Raw genomic sequence first — 17,644 nt, forward strand, 5'->3', positions numbered from 1 at the left:
TTACAGACTTGAATCCAGAATATATAAAGAACCCTCAAAAATCAATAATAAGAAAACAACCCAATTAAGAAATGGTCAAAGAAATTTGAACAGACACTTCACCAAAGATATACTGAGGCCAAACAAGCCCATAAAAAGATGCTGGTGGAGAGGGAAGGAGAGAGGGGGGAAAAGCAATCCACAGGAATCCATTAGGGAAAAGCAAATTAAAATCACAAGATTTCACTACATACTTAAGAGTGGGTAAAATTAAAAAGATTGACCATATCAAATGTCAGTGAGGATGTGGAAGAATTGGAAGGCTCACACTGCTGATGGGAATGTAAAATGGTACAACCAACATAGAGACAGTTTGTCAGTATCTTAAAAACTTAAACATACACATGCCATATGATATAGCCATTCTACTTGTTGGTATTTATCCAAGAGAAAAGAAAGCATATGTCCATGCAAAGGCTTGATCACGAATGTTTACAGCAGCTTTATTTGTAAATACCCCATACTGGAAATAATCCAGGCTGGAAACAACCCTGAACTGGAAACACCCCTAAAATCCATCCTTGGTTCATGGTTAAGCCGATTATGATAAAGATATACTATAAAATGCCACGCCAGCAGGAAAAAGGAATCAATTGATACACACAAGAGGAATGAATCTCAAAATAATGATACTGAATAAAAGAAGTCAGAAAGAAAGAAATGTATACCATGTGATTCCATTTACATAAAATTTTAGAAAACAGAAACTCATTTATAGTGACATGGGGGGTTGCAGGACGGGAATGAGGAATTATAAAGGGGCTTGAGAAAACGTTTGGTGGTGATGACCATGTTCACTATTTTGATTGAGCAGATGGTGCTTCACAGGTACAGACAAGTCAAAACTTATCAAACTGTGGACTTTAAATACTGGTTTGTTGTGAATCAGTCATACTCCGCTAAAACTTTAAAAAACGTATTTTTAGAATCACTCAAGAAAGAGATTGAGATAAATGCTGACTTCCGGACAGACCACCACACCTTGAGTTCTCAATTCAAAATGCCGAGGGGAAGAGTGCAAAGAGTGGATTTTACATCAGGAGATACTGGCCAAGATCTGCATCTGTTACAAACTTACTAACCTCTTAATCTTCAGTGTTCTTCAGTCTCTAAAACTTCCCTGCTTATTTTATAAAACTAATGAGATAAAACAAGCGAGATCAGGGTTTTATAAACTGTTACATCTCGCATAAATGTACTACATTTGCTATTATTTACCATATCTCTTACTACTTTATTGGACATGTGAGACCTACCGTACTGACGTATATTAGTATTAGTATTTAGGTTGGACTTAAAGTCTCTCTTATGGCCATAAGCATGTGGTAAAGACATGTTTACTTTAGAAAGCAGTTTAAAGGGAGAAAATGAAGTGTTTGAAACAGTCAATAATTGGTTTCCTACTGTGGAAAACTGTGACCTTCCTACCTTTACTAAATTCTTCTAGAGATTCAACAAGACAACAGGTATGATATGCTTTGAAAAAATCTTTGAAAGCCTTTTACGAATGTAAGATGTTATTACTATATGTTTTATGTCCATCCGGCTAGTACAATATTTAGAGGTCTAGCGTACTGGTGGTTCAAAGGACCAAAGATCAGGGCACCTGGGTGGCTCAGTTGGTTAAGCGTCTGACTTGATTTCAGCTCAAGTCATGATCTTAGGGTCATGAAATCGAGCCCTGCATCAGGCTCCACACTTAACCAGGCGTGGAGCCTGGTTAAGATACTCTCTCTTCCTCTCTCTCTGTGCCTCTCCCTCCCCAGCTCATACTCTCGCTCTCTAAAAATATAAAACAAACAAGCAAACAACAACCCAAAGAGTAAAGTGGGATTCTCAATATTCAAATAATTTTGCCATTTGTTAGTAGGCATTGGAGATCTAAAGTTCAATGATATGTCTTATGTTCATCACCAAATTAGATCCCTAAAGCAACTAGATAAGGAAAATGCGTCTTGGAATGGGTTAAGTAGCACCTAGCAAGTAAGAAACCTGCCAAGTATGAGAATCTGACCCCAGATTTTCTAGACTCCAAAGTCTGCTCTTTTCACTCTGCCATCAAAATTGTTTATATAATCACAAAAGCACTTGCTACTAGCAAATCCGGGGACCTATGTGCTGTACGTAAGTGTATATAGGAGGTAAGGTATATATGTCACATACGTACACCTATATGTATGTATATATTACACACACACACACATATATGAAAAATTAAAAATTAGAAATTCCCCTATGTTCTATATTAAAGAAGCCAATACATACATCTGTACCATAGATGAGGAAATCAGCAGTTAAGGCATGGCATAAAATACGGCACTTATCGTCCACTGCTGGGAAAAGCCGGGTCTCACGTTCTTCCTGAGCATCCAAGATTTCACTTTCTATCTAAAACAGAAAGACATAAAGAATAACAGTAGCTCATAGATTGAAATAAAGTTGCTCTGCACCATCTAGGGAGACAGAAGAGAGTAGTCTTCTTAAGTTCGATTAAACATTCAGACTCATCGGACTACCCATCTATCGAGAAAGACATCAGACAGGAACCCAGCTCGCCAGCAGGGCAGCATTAAACATCCCTCTTGAGTGGAAATAATCTTTGCAGCCGGCTCTCCAGGGGTCTGGTTTCCCAGAAGCAAAGAGCCAAGAAATAGACGTAGGAGATGCCCCCTTGCTTAGAAGACCCATTATTTCAGGAGCCGGTATCTTTTGAACAATTTTATAAGTATCATTTCAAGGAACCCCACAAGTGACCTGCCCAACTGTGTAAGTCAATTCATGGCAGGGAGCCCAGACATAGAAGGTTCCCATCAGTTTTTAGTTTTCCACTAGATGCACTTTACCACCAGCGCAAGAAAGTTAAGTGAGCATCTCATGCAGATGGGTGAAGAGTTTTGTTAGTCCTTCATCTACACTTGACTTTCTAGCTAGTCTGTATGTGGTTGCTTCCTGAACAAAGTTCTTGGTAATCTGACATTAGGCTGTTCCTCCGCATCACTAATTGGAGTCATCCAGAGTCCCCAGGGCTCCAGGACTTCAAAATTATACTTACTAAATGCAACTGGACTTTGCCTTCAAAAAGTGCGGCAGCATAGTCCGAATGAAGGCAAACACTGGCAACTGTCCCCAGATATTCCACATCTTTCAGTTTTTTAACAGCTGTAGCAATAAAAAAATGCATACACATTAAAATATATCACATTAAGATTGCATTAAGTTTGCAACTAATTTTTAAATGGGTGCCTTTTTAAGGGTACTCTGAATCTAAAATTTTTATTTTAGCCATTCTAAAGAAAACCGTAGTTGTCACATAAGTTTGCCTTCAGGAATTCCCTAGTGATTCACATGAAACAAAGGAACAGAAAACAAAATTATACATGAAACCACCAAAAATTTCACTTGAATGACCCTAAGCTTAAGGGTATACTCTAGCTGAGGCTGTATCTCCAGCTGGCTGAGGGTTATCTGACCTCCAATGAGGAGAAAAAGCCAGGTTCCCTTCAGATGCTAATGGTCACAACGTAAAGAATAAAAGGTAGGGGGGAGGGACCCAACTACCAGCCCAAGGAGTGCCTAAGAAAGTCACTGTGCAAAGTACATCGCATTTAATTTCCTTTAGTTTTCCTTATGAATCCTTGACCCCTACGTGTAGAAGAATCCTCATTTTTCTGGATGAAGGCTTCTTCTTCTTTTTTTCTTTAATTTATTTTTAGAGTGTTCCAAGATTCATTATTTATGCACCACATCCAGTGCTCTACACCAAGGCCCAGAGGGGTAGAAAATTGGTCTACAGTCACCTCCAAGAGGCAGCTGGGGAATTTACACTCAGGGCCTCATTCTAAAGGTCATACTCCGCCCACTATATGAAGCTATGCTCACTACAAAGGTTAAGAATAAAATCTTTCCAAAAATTATGCACAATTTTTAGAGGATTCACAAAACTGTTTAAGCTTCTTAAGAAAGAGCTGAAGCGGGGCGCCTGGATGGCTCAGTGGGTTAAGCTTCTGCCTTCAGCTCAGGTCATGATCTCAGGGTCCTAGGATCAAGTCCCTCGGGCTCTCTGTTCAGGGGGGAGCCTGCTTCCCCCCACCTCTCTGCCTGCCTCTCTTCCTACTTGTGATCTCTCTCTTTCTGTGTCAAATAAATAAATAAAATCTTAAAAAAAAAAAAAAAAAAGCTGAAGGAAAAGCGTGAAAGGCCTGGTCTTCAAAAGAACCTTTCAGCACTCCCCAATCAATAATAGAAGTTATACACCATATAAGACGATGACAACTGGTTTAGACTTGCCATTCTCTCCAAGGACATAGAACCAAGCTCGATTATTCATTCCCACGGCCAGATGATAAAGCCCAACCGCTACGAAGTTGGGCTCCACATCAACAGAAACTGTGATCGGCAGCTCCTATAATGCAGGAAAGGAACAGTAGCAGATCAACTGTTGCAACTGCTGTGATTTTACTAACGAATAAAGTCAAAATAACACCATTTTCATACCCCTTCCACGGGGTTGGCTACTGTGACTTCAAGCAGGGAGGTGAGGTACGCAATCCTCGTGCTGCAGGCAGCCCCAAGTATGGGAAGCTTGGTCAAGAAAACATGCAGTGAGCCCCTTTGGGTAGACAGTGCCAACAACTGGCCATCATCTGTCCAGGACAAGGTGCCCAACCCTGAAATGATTGACAGAATAAAGGATCAAAAACAAGTAATGTTGTTGCAGGCAAACAAGCATTTTCACGTAAGCTGCAGAAAAGTGTGAGTAGGAAAACATTCTCTTCAGACATAAAAATCTTCAAGTGCTGTCTTTCATAGTTAAGTCTGTACAGAATAAAACTTTACCACGGATAGGCATGTGAACATGACCATCGATTCATTCCGTAGTGGCTCAAAGGCAAAGGATGTAAGAATTTAGGTTTTATAACTGAAATTGAGATTAAACTGACTATAAATCTTTAGATCAAAGTGGACTTACGGGCTTCTATAATTACTAAAATAAGTAAGTTATTTTAGGGAACTCGCATGAAGGGTGATAATTTTATTCCTCCTATAATGAATACAAATCAAATAATAATAAACACATTACTGTAATACTGCAGTGATAAAATGTCACTCTGCTTCAGAAAAATTAATACCTTTATTCTCATCATCCAGGTTGATTATAGCATACATGTCCTTTAATTCTGCCAAGTCATGAATTTTAATGCTGAAAAATGAAAAAAAAAGAGTAAGCTACAGAACAGGTCAGGGTTTTCCAGAAAGGGATGTGAAGGATAATCTATTGGGTCAAGACAAGAAAATAATAGAATTTCTATAATTGTATTTTATCTTAAAAAATATCCCTCTGGGGCGTGGTGTTTGAGTCTGGGTCTGGCTTAATTCTCAGATCTATAGTTTCAGGAACAAGGTTTAAGTTGCCCTGAAGAAAAGTTTGAGTAGGAAAACATTCTCTTCAGCAGCACTAATTATTGTAAGAGGAATAAAGTTTCTCTTTGCAATGTGCTCCCCCCATCGCCCTGACTTCTTTCATAGAAAGAGCATTCAATTTGGAATCACAAGGCATAGGTTGAAAGCTCTGCAAAACTGGGGACATATTACTCTCTAGGGTTACAGGGAGAGCAGGTGGGTTCAAGCCACTGAAAGCCTGTTAGCCCCTAACGGCTGCAAGATTATCTTTCTTCCTTGGCTCCTTTCCTCTCCTCACTTCTGCCCTCCCAGGGGTTTCCCTTTATATATTTCCCCTCCTTGTTTTCACTTCACTTTTTATTTTGGTAGAATTGTAAATCTACATGCAGTTGTAAGAAATAATACAGAGACTGTATATTCCCTCCTCCTTTCCCCCAAATGATGACATCTTGAAAAAATATAGGATAATATTATAATCAAAATATTGACATTGACATAATTCATGAACCTTTTTCAGATGTCCCAAGTTTTACTTATATTCATTGTGTGTGTGTGTGTGTGTGTGTGTGTGTGTTTAGTTCTAAGCAATTTTATCACATGTAAGATTCTTGAGACACACAACCACAGTCAGGATATAGAATATATCCACAACCACAGTCAGAATACAGAATAGTTCCATCATCACAAGTCACTACAAGTCAGGATATAGAATAAATAGTTCCATCACCACAAGGACCCCTTATGTTGTCCTTTTATAAACACACTTAAACTTCTTCCTCCTCTAGGTTCTGGTCATCCTTCACAGCATTTGATGGCATCACTATTTTTAATATACTAATACTGTGTGTTTCTCCGTTTTATTTGGGTCTTCTTTCAACAGCATTTTGGAATTTTCAGCACACAGACCCCTCCATGTTCTGTTAAGGTGATATCTAAGTATTTCATTTTCTTCAGAGTGATTAAAAAGACATATTTTTAATTTGATTTCCACATGTTTGTTGCTAGTATATAGAAACGTGATCGATCTGTGTGTGTTGATCTTTGATTCTGAAATCTTGGGGCACTCATTAATTAGTTTTAGTTCTAGGTGTTTGTTTGTAGATTCCTTGAGATTTTCTACATGAGCAATCATGTCAACTACAAATAGAAATCGTTTTACTTTTTTTTTTTCCAAACTGGATGCATCTTATTTCTTTCTCTTGTCTTATTGTAGTGGCTAGAACTTTTAATATTAGGTTGCATTTGAGTAGTGAGAGTAGGGGTCCTTATTTTGTTCCCAATCTTAGGGGCAAGCACTCAGACTTTCACTACGAAGTATCATGTTAGCTATAAGTTTTTTGTAGGTGTTCTTTATCAAGTTGAGGCAAATCCCCTTTATCCCTAACTTAATGAGAACTTTTATCATGAATGGGTGTTGGATTTTATGAAATAATTTTGTGTCAAATGATATGATCATATGGTTCTTAAGCTGTTGGTATAGTTACTTTGTTGATTTTTTAATGTAAATAAGCCTTGCATACTTGGAATAAATCCCAGTTGGTCATGAGGTGGAATTCTTTTCATATATTGCTGAATTCAGTTTGCTAAGTTTTGTCAAGGATTTTGTGTCCAGTTTCATGAGAGAGATTGGTCTCTAATTTTTTAAAAAATTTTCTTTGATTCTGGTATTGGGGTAATGCTAGCCTTACAAAATAAGTTGAGACGTGTTCCCTCCACTTTTATTTTCTGAAAAGATTTTATAAAATTGGTGTGAATCCTTTAAAAAATATTTGATAGACTTCTCCAGTGAAACCACCTGAGCCTGGAAATTTTTAAGGGGTGAAAAATTATTCTTTGATTTCTTTAAGAATTATAGGCTGATTCAGATTATCTGTTTCATTTGGGTTGAGTTTTGATAGTCAGTGGTTTTTAAAAGAATTTTTCCAATCTTTTAAATTTTCAACTTCCTGAGTTGTTTGTAGCTTCCACACCTGTAGTGATAATCCTATTTCATTCCTGATATTGTTTTTTTTTTTAAAAGATTTTATTTATTTATTTGACAGAGAGAAATCACAAGTAGTCGAAGAGGCAGACAGAGAGAGAGAGAGAGAGAGAGGAGGAAGCAGGCTCCCTGCTGAGCAGAGAGCCCCATGTGGGACTCTATCCCAGGACCCTGAGATCATGACCTGAGCCAAAGGCAGCGGCTTAACCCACTGAGCCACCCAGGCGCCCCTGTTTTTTTTTTTTTTTTTTTTTAAGATTTTATTTATTTATTTGACAGAGAGAAATCACAAGTAGTTGGAGAGGCAGGCAGAGAGAGAGGAGGAAGCAGGCTCCCTGATGAGCAGAGAGCCCGATGCAGGACTCGATCCCAGGACCCTGAGATCATGACCTGAGCCGAAGGCAGCGGCTTAACCCACTGAGCCACCCAGGCGCCCCTGATATTGTTTTTTTAATTAATTTAAACCTCTAGGTTTATCAATTTTAGCTGTTAGAGATTTTTTCCCTATTCTATGTTCATTGTCATCAGCTTCTGCTCTTTATGATTTTATTACTTCTGCTTTACCCTTATTTTGCTTTTTTTTTTCTAGTTTCTTGAGGTAGGAACTTAGATTACATTACTTGAGTTTTTTTTCTTTTGTATATAAGCATTTAATACTACAAGTTTTCTTCTCAGCATTGCTTTAGCTGTATAGCATATTTTGATATGTTACATTTTCACTTTTATTCAGTTGTATGGGTGGGGTTTTTTTTTTTTAGTCTTTTAAACGACTTTAAGAGTTAACCTTTTTTTTTTTTTTTTAAAGATTTTATTTATTTATTTGACAAAGAGAGATCACAAGTAGGCAGAGAGGCAGGCAGAGAGAGAGAGGAGGAAGCAGGCTCCCTGCTGAGCAGAGAGCCCGATGCAGGACTCGATCCCAGGACCCTGAGATCATGACCTGAGCCGAAGGCAGCGGCTTAACCCACTGAGCCACCCAGGCGCCCTAAACTACTTTATTAACTTCACAATATATAATGAACATCTTTCCATGCAATAGAGTAAAATTCCCCTGCTGACAGAATCTTACAGATTGAGCCAAAAGACAACATTAGAGTAGAAGTTAGTTGTAGGAGACCCACAAGAGACACATAACACCAAAAGGTTTGCAACAAAGGTATACTGAGAACATGTAAGTTTAGGAAACAAGTGTGTCTTCCTGTTAACTTTAGGAAACAAAACATCAGGATTCAAGGGGTAAGGCAAAAGTCCTCGTGATGGTCATGTTGAGGAGGGTCCATGCTAACCGCCCCCAGACCATGACCGAATTGCTTCTCCTTCAGCTGGCTCATCTCCCCCCACCTCCCTAATCCTTTCCATATTCTCTTCTCTCATCCTTGCCTGTGGTTCTCCTAGACCTGAATCATGTCCCACCTATACTGTGGGATGGGATGCCTAGCATGGAACCACCTATGATTTACTCTAGGCACACAAAAGTCAGCTTCTAAAGTGAGGGCCAAAGGCTCTCCTTTATTAGCAACTTGATCCTTTTGATCCTTTTGATCATTTTCCTGGTTGGCAATTGTCCATGTTGAGACTTTTTACTGCTTGTTGCTCTTTGGACGCCATTGCTCCTGGCCCTATCCATGCAATCTCCTGCTCCTCTCAATTCTTGCTGCAAGTGCACAGATGCAGACACTTAGACCTGCACACCTGCTCCCCCTCCGCCTCCTACTCTTTGGGGCCACCCCTGGCCCACACACCCCCAGGGCCACCGGGAGCAAGAAGGGAGAGAGGGAAGGCTGCGTCTGACGCTAGAGTAAGGTGTTCAAGTCAGCATTGGAGGATCATGGCTCAGTTGCATGTATTTTTCAATTTGCTTTGAGATACACTCATGAATATTTGGAAATAGGTTAATTTCCAAGTGTTCACTGAATCTTCCTGATGTCTTCCTGTTATTTAAGTGTGATTACGTTATGGCCAAGGAACCCATTTTGCATGACTTCAATTTAAATTTGTTGAGGTTTCATGGTTCACGATACAAACTACCCTAGTGCATGTTCCATGGGTGCATAGAAAAAATATGGATTCTGTTGTTGGGTGGAACGTTCTATAGAAGTGTTAGGTCTAGTGGGTTTATAGTGCTCTCCAAGTCTGTTGAGAATTTAGCTAAGTTCCTCCATGCTGCTGCTGCCTCAGCATCCACCCTGTTTGGCCAAGTGGCCTGCAGTGACCTAACACTAGTCCCTTCTGCAAATGCGTGCCCTAGAGAGCAGCTCACAGAGTCCCAAGCAGATGTAAGATCCTGATGTGACTTCCCCAAAAGCCCCATGATCAACTGTCTCTCCTGCCTCCCAGCACATATTTATCTTACGTGCCCCTAGGATAAAATCTCTGGGACTTACCAAAACCCCACACTTCTGGTTAGAATTTACCAATCTGGCCTCACCCTGGGAACCCGAAAGCAGTCTATTCAGGGCGCTATTGTTTTTTTCATAAACCCTATAGAAAGTACATGCCCCGGGTTCTGTGTCTTTATCTGCACTGGGCCTTGACCTCTCTCTGAGGTCAAGACAGGCTGGTTACTTCCTCCAGAACCTGTGAATAATGAACTTTTCTATTTCGATTCTTCTTCTTGCGTGTTGAACCACAGCTCAGGACCTGGCACCCTGCACTCTGCTTAGTAAGTGTCAATTTGACATGTTTATTTCCTTGTTGATCTTCTGTCTAGTTGTTCCACATCTTATTAAAGGCGGAGCCTTGAAGACTTCAACTACTACTGTTGTCTATTTTTCCCTTTAGTTCTGCCAGCTTTTCCTTCCTCTATTTTGGGGCTCTGTTGTTAGGTGCATACTCACTTAGCATCGTTTTATCTAGTCAATATGCAATATGCCTCTTTATCCCTGGTAATTCTCTTTGCTCTCTGTCTGATACCCGCCTAACCACCTAGCTCTCTTTTGGTTAGCATTTAGATGAACTTTTTCCATCCTTTTATTTTTTACCTAGTTGTTTCATTACATCATTACATTGAAGTGAGTTTCAACAGGCAACAGGGTCACTTAAAAACTCTATTCTAATTGTCTATGTCCAATAGCACTGCCATTTACACATTTATCATAATTAATTGATTTGTCTGAACTTAAATCCACTGTTTCATTGTTTTCTGTTGTTTCTTTTGTTCTTATTTCTCCTTTCCTGCTGCCTTTTACTTATTTATTTTTAACTTGGCTCATTTTTAAAAAATATAACTTTTTAAAAAGATTTTATTTATTTATTTGACAGAGAGAGACAAGTAGGCAGAGAGGCAGGCAGAGAGAGAAGGGGAAGCAGGCTCCCTGCTGAGCAGAGCGCCCAATGTGGGGCTCAATCCCAGGACCCTGGGATCATGACCTGAGCCAAAGGCAGAGGTTTTAACCCACTGAGCCACCCAGGGGCTTTTTAAATATAATTTTTTATTTTTTTTATTAACATATAATGTATTATTAGCCCCAGGGGTACAGGTCTGTGTCCTGCTGCCTTTTAGACTTGAACATTTTTCAGTATTCCATTTTAATTTACTTATTATTGTGTTTTTGTATGTATCTCTGCATATTTTTAGTGGTTACTCTAGTTTATAGCATAGATAGTTAACATCTCAGAAGCTCTTTAGAATCAGTATTTTACTAGATGACACAGGGGCTCAATCCCAGGACCCTGAGATCATGACCTGAGCCAAAGGCAGACACTTAACTGACACTCTCCCCTTTCTATTGTGCTCGCCATATGTACTGCATCTTAAACACGGAACACACTATCAAATAACATCATTTTTACTTTCAACAGTACCATATGTTAAAGATCTTTAAAGGAAAAAAAAAGATCTATTTACCATTTCTGCCTCTCTTCATTCTTTTTTTTTAAAAAAGATTTTATTTATTTTTGAGAGAGAGAGGGAGGGAGCACAAGATGGGGTAGAAGGGTAGAGGGAGAAGCAGACTCCCCACTGAGCAGGAAGCTGATCGATCCCCAGACTCAGGGATCATGACCTGAGCTGAAGGCAGATGCTTAATGAACTGAACCATCCAGACACCTGCTCTTCCTTTATTCTTGACGTCCCAAATTTTCTTCTGTAATCTGTTTTCTTCCATCTGAAGCAATTCCTTTAGCAATTTTAGAGCAGGTCTGCTAGCAGTAAATTCTCATTTTTCTTCATCTGTGAATGTTTCCATTTCACTTAATTCCTGATGGATACTTTCACTGGGTGATGAATTTCAGCAGACAGTCCCTTTCCTTCAGCACTTTAGAAAGTCGTGATGCTTCTTTCTGGCCTTGACGGCTTATGGTGAGAAACCTGCACTTAAAATGTTGTTCGTTAACTGCTTTCAAGATTTTTTTCTTCATAGTTAGTTTTTTAGCAGTTTGATTATGATGCGTCTGCGCTAGGTTTTTTTGGACTTATCCTTTTAGGGATTTGCTGAGCTTCTACAATAGACAGGTCTGTCTTCTGCTGAAGGTGAGAAGTTCCCAGCCATTATTTCTGAGACTCTTGTGACATAAATGTTAGATGTTTCGGTATTGTTTTACAGGCCCCTGAGGCTTTGTTTATTTTTTCCAATCTTTTCTTTCTCTGTGCTCACGGAGGGTATTTCTTTTGGTCTAGCTTTTGGTCTAGACATTTTATGATCTCCATTCTGTTAGTAAGTACTGCATTAATTATATTTTTCAGGTCTAAAAGCTTCCATTTAGTTTTTCTTTCTAGATTCTCTTTCTTTTCTAAGACTATATTTCCATCTGTTGTGTGTGTGTGTGTGTGTGTGTAGCAGCTGCTACCTGCGTCATCTTGGCACTGGCATCTTTTGATTGCCTTTTCTCAGGTGAGTTGAAATTTTCCTGATTTTTCCTATGTCAGGTAAGTTTGGGTTCTATTTTGGACCTTCTGAACATTACATCCAAGACTCCTGCATCTTGTTTAAATCCCATGGAGAAGGTTAAAGTTTGTTTTTTTAATAATCAACCCAGTTGGGTTCAGGCTATGAGTATCAAACAGCCTTCTGTGGCTTGAGGTTTCAACGTCAGTTCCATTTTCAAAGGCTTTGCAGTCGTACTCAGATATCTACCTATTCTGCTCACTCTGTGATCCACAAGACTTGCACTAAGGTCTATTCCTTGGTTCAGTTCTTGAAGTCTTTGGTATATTTAGGATGATGCACACATATATAGCTCAGGAGTGAACCTGGGAGTTCACAAATGTCTTTAGCCGGTTACTTTCCAGAGCTCTTTCCTCTACAAAATCTCCCTGGTATGTTCTGATTCTCTGGGGCTTCCCTTTTTTGGTCTCCCAGCAGGAAAGCTGGGGATCTAGTTACCCTGATGTGCCTTGCCCTTCCACAACTGGACCCATACTTGTGGCCAAGCAGTGTGAGGGCACAGAGAACAAGCAACAGGGGCTGCCCCACTTCCTGGGACCATAGGTCCTCTGCTTGGAGGAAGGTTATCCTCTGTCAGAGTTGCGGGTGTCTGTGGGTCCTTCCTCCCACGGCTGTTGCTGCTACTGCAAAGTGGCATGGTGGCTGGGGCACGAAAGAACAAGGAAAAAGAAAGGAAGCTGGGAGATCTTCCCAACTCTTGTTAGTGGAGTTATCTTTCCTGCAACTTGAGCCGGAACCAGAGGGCTTCACGCAGAGCCCTCTTGTCTATACTCTGGTGTCTAATTCCAGACTTTGGCTACCTTGAGTCTCAAGAGACTGGAAGACAAACTGGGAGACTCCTCCCTGGTTCGGTGGCACTTCAAGTTCTGCTCTTCTTCGATCTACTATTTACTTTCCAGAGCCCTTAAAGAGCTGTTCCATGCATTCTGCCCCGGCTTTATGGTTGTAATTAATCAGTGAGAGGTATAAGGTGGAGTATGCTGACTCCACACTACCCGGAACCACCTATTTTAAGATTGATTTTCAAAATTCTCCGTTTTAGGTTTTGTCATTGGTAAACATTTAGCATTTTAGGTTTCAGCCTGTGTGTTCTAGCAGGAGTCTTAGAAGTTTTCAATTGCAAACATATTTTAAGAGTGCAGGAGAGTTCGGCTGACAGATTCCCACAGGCTATCAAAGACTTGTTGAATATCTTTTCTTTTTTTTTTAAGATTTTATTTATTTGACAGACCGAGATCACAAGTAGGCAGAGAGGCAGGCAGAGAGAGAGAGAGAGAGAGGAGGAAGCAGGCTCCCCATGGAGCAGAGAGCCCAACATGGGGCTCGATCCCAGGACCCTGGGATCATGACCTGAGCCGAAGGCAGAGGCTTTAACCCACTGAGCCACCCAGGCGCCCCTCTTGTTGTATCTCTTAAACATTCCTTACATAAGCTTTCCTGGGAATTTTTAAGTGTAACTTACCAATTATCACCACACGTAGCAGCTTTATTAAGGGTCTGTGAGACTGCAATACTGGTTAGACTATCTTTGTGGTCACGAGCCTGAAATATCTCTTGACCAATCTCTCGAATATGAGTGGAGATGACCACAAAAATTCCACGTGAAAAACCAATCATGATGTAGCCGTCACCATACCTATAGCAACAAAGGCAACGGTACAGTAAAAGGAGGGTTAGCTATCATTGGCAACACAGTAAATCATCAAGTACATTAGAAGTAAAGAACTACAGAACATAATTTGTCGAGGGCCAGATAATATGCTAGGTTGTTTCCCATGTGAAGTCATAGTCTATAATCCAGAAAACGTGACATATAGAAGTGCAAATGCTATGGGCAAAAATTAAATATAATGAGTAAGGAAGAACACAGGGACATCTTTTGGTAATGAGCTGCTTGTACATACCAGCTGTAGCAGACAATGTTCCCATAGCGCTGCTGAAATTCCAGATCAATTGGACTATCTGGGTCATTCAGATTATAAAGAAACAACGTTTTCTTGCCAACCACCACGCTGATCTGCCAGGAAAGATTAAGAGATTGTGGAATGAATTACTTAGGACTTCATGAAGACCAATAAGCAAATTCAAATAGATGAGCCTAAATGATGAAAACATGAGCCAAGTTTACATTAAATGTTTTAACCAGGGGGCCTCTGCCTTTGGCTCAGGTCATGATCCCAGAGTCTGGGATTGAACCCCGAATCAGGCTCTGCTTAGCAGGGAGCCTGCTTCCCCTGCTCTCTCTCTGCCTGCCGCTCTGCCTACTTGTGATCTCGGTCTGTCAAATAAATGAATAAAATCTTAAAAAAAAAAAATAAATGTTTTAACTAATACGATAACAACGTGACTTTAAAAATACATTGTATTAATATACAGTCTGAGAAGGGTCCTTGGCTTTGCACCTTTAAGAGTTACACTAAAATAGCTGGGTTGATTAACTTTTAAAAATTCTCTATACCTCTCATTAGAGTACTGTACGGCACAGGGACAGAAGTCCAACACAGTTCCACTGAAAATGAGCGCATTTCGGAGTACAGAGTCTTCCTGCCTAAGAGGTCATTCTGATTTTGAGCCATTGGGGATTACAGTCCACATGGTGTGGATAAATGCGCTTGGCTTTTTGCATCACTCTTTCCATCTCCTGCAGGTCATTGGTCAATGCGGCTAGACTAGTGTCCCTCTGTCACTCACACAAGTCAATACTTAACTGTAATTCTTAGTGGAAGATGTAATTGTGTGAGGGAGAGAAAAGAGTGTATTGCTTACTTGGGCTCATTAAGGGTGATGGATTCATATAAGAAGAGAAACACTTTGACCCAGTTCCTTAGTCTATCAATTATAAGTCATTATCGAGTCAATAATAGCTTTTTAAGAAAAAGAAGAGTATTGCATTTAAATATATTTGTATTAATGGCTTTCTCCAACCTAGCCACTGCCTGGATAATTGTTACCCTGAATTCCCTTTCCGACATACTGTTTATGTCCATATCCAATAGCTCTCTGATGGAGAGGGCACAGTCTCTGAATATTTCCTCTGTTGGGCATTTCTCCTCCTAGTCATTTTGGTGAGAAGTGGCTGAGGGGATGTGTAGCTGAATATATCAACCACGATCCAGGCAAGGTGCACCCTGAAACGCTTCTGTGCAATCAGGAGTTCCCATCAAAAAGAAAGAGAAAAAAAGAGAGAAAGAGAGAGACAGGGGGAAAAAAAAGAAAGAAAGAAAGAAAAGAAAAGAAAAAAAAAAAAGAGAAGACCTGGCCAGAATGGGTCCCAAAGGTAAGATTTATAAAGTATACAAACAAAAACAGACAAAAAGACTGACAAAAGTAAATGACAAGAAAAAAAGAACCCAGCCAAAATGAACCCCAAGTATAAGGTTTATATACAACCAGAACAAAAACAAATACACAGGAACACTGGCAGAAGAAAAAGATGGGAGTGTGGTTATAAATCCTCAGTGTGGACAAGGAAGGTTATTTTGAGTCTTCCTGTTTGTATCTTGATATCTTTGTTAAAGAACTCCCCTTTCCCGGGATAAAGGAGGATTAAACTGGTTTATATATAGGGCTAGTCTTGATTGGGGAAAGAGGATTACCTTGAAGCTCATCTATATATGAATATTTTAAAAAAATAGAAAAGCAAGAAAAACACAGGTATATGTATCAAAAAAGTCCAAGTTAAAAGGTTATTATGGAATTTGTTGTATTGAACCTCGTGATGGTTAAATAGGTTAAAATTTTTTAAAAAAAATTAAAAAGAATGAGAATAATGGGAACGAATTAAAAATAAAAGTAGTATCTATGTAGTATACAGGTTTTAGGGCAATACCAGGAGCTTAATATCTTCTTTGCCCTTGATACTGGGGTTTTACAGTTTTATGGGGACCCTGCGGTGGTTGTCCTCTTGGTTTTTGTTTTGTTTTCTCTCTGGCTGGCTTTCTGGGTAATTGCGAAGATCCTCTGGATTTCAGAATACTATGTGGCAAGGAAATTGCATCTAAGACATTAACAAAAACTACAAATTCCAGAGTTCTGGTCACCACCTCCAAAAGAGAGAAAATAAAAAATCACGTAGAAATCAGTCTTCTGTTTATAAAGGTACCCTCGCTGTTTCTGCTACCACAAGAACGAGAAAAGCAACACCAAGAGTAATAAGAAGATGTCCTCATTTCCTGTGCTACTGTCAGCAGCAGCAAAAGCAACGTATGCCTCAGACACTGGAGTCTTTACTAATTTAACAAATGACACACCATAATTTATTTATCCATATACATTCGGAACCATCCTGGAAAAGGAGAAAGCATAGTCTATGAAATTATCAAAATAACTTGGACACGGCTGTGACTTTGAATTCTCACCGTGCTTTCAGCAGCAGACGTTCGGTCATCTGTCTTCATCATGGAAAACTGCATGTAGCTAGGCTCTGACCTCACTGGTGTCTGCAGGGACAGAAATATTATCACGAGGAATAAGTGCAACACTTAAATTCATTCTGAATTTATAATAAAACCAGTAACTTGCTTTCACTTCTGTTATACCTGAAAAATCCCACAGCTACAAACATCTGGAAATTGTGGATGATATAGAACACATGTCTTATTAAATAGAGAGAAAAGCTTGAAAGAAGGCAAGGAAAATTTCCAGGGAAAATAAGCAAAGAGCAAACCACAAACCGAAGTATGTGTAGAAACTGATGCTCTAGCTATCCAGAGCAGTTGGTAAGGAGACAATAAAGAAGGCTATTTGACTTGGGCTGAACTTTGGGTCAGAAAAAATACTGAAAAGGTTCTTTTCATTTCAAAGACCTTCTCATCTTCATTATGATCTGAAGTTCGTATTTATACTTTGAGTGGGTTAGAAACTCCTTGGAGTGTTTGTCAAAAACAAATCCAAGGCCTTTTCCAAAGCGATAAAAAAATTTCTACAGACAAGCCCTGCTGAAGAGGAGTTCACAATTCAAAATGAGAAAAGTCACAAGACATAACACATCAAGAACAAAAGTCAGCAGATCTAAGAAGCACAAAACTAGCAGAGAGACACTCCGCTAGACACTTTAAAAATGACCAAAGATGTAAAGGACTCAGAAGTATGACAAAAGACTTAAAAAAAAAAAAAAAAAGTCCAGACAGATTTTTTTAGAGAACTACAAAGTAATTTTCTTTATTTATTAAAGTACAGCTGCCCCTTGAACAATGTGGAGGTTAGGGGAGCTGAGCCCCTACAGTTGAATATTCAAATATAATGTTGAGTCCCCCCAAATTTAACTACTAATAGCCTACTTTCACTGGAAGCCTTACCAATAATATAAACAATAGCCTACTTTCACTGGAAGCCTTAC

At 39.5% G+C, this 17,644-nt stretch overlaps 1 protein-coding gene and 1 pseudogene across 3 annotated transcripts in view; both read right to left on the minus strand.

Annotated features, from left to right (window-relative positions):
• WDR19 (WD repeat domain 19) overlaps window positions 1–17,644 on the minus strand; it is a 98,841-nt gene that overhangs the window by 58,850 nt on the left and 22,347 nt on the right. For all 3 annotated transcript variants that reach the window (XM_059163331.1, XM_059163338.1, XM_059163345.1), the window contains 8 exons: window positions 16,665–16,745; window positions 14,211–14,323; window positions 13,769–13,942; window positions 5,169–5,239; window positions 4,534–4,706; window positions 4,327–4,441; window positions 3,092–3,198; window positions 2,305–2,427 (listed from right to left, as the gene is read on the minus strand). In XM_059163331.1, coding sequence (XP_059019314.1) covers window positions 2,305–2,427; window positions 3,092–3,198; window positions 4,327–4,441; window positions 4,534–4,706; window positions 5,169–5,239; window positions 13,769–13,942; window positions 14,211–14,323; window positions 16,665–16,745 — 957 coding nt within the window. The remainder of the gene's footprint in view (window positions 1–2,304; window positions 2,428–3,091; window positions 3,199–4,326; window positions 4,442–4,533; window positions 4,707–5,168; window positions 5,240–13,768; window positions 13,943–14,210; window positions 14,324–16,664; window positions 16,746–17,644) is intronic.
• On the minus strand, window positions 8,271–9,223 carry LOC131824820 (protein BEX1-like; annotated as a pseudogene).

This window comes from Mustela lutreola, chromosome 1 (genome assembly GCF_030435805.1).
Source record: "Mustela lutreola isolate mMusLut2 chromosome 1, mMusLut2.pri, whole genome shotgun sequence".
Classification (NCBI taxonomy): domain Eukaryota; kingdom Metazoa; phylum Chordata; class Mammalia; order Carnivora; family Mustelidae; genus Mustela; species Mustela lutreola.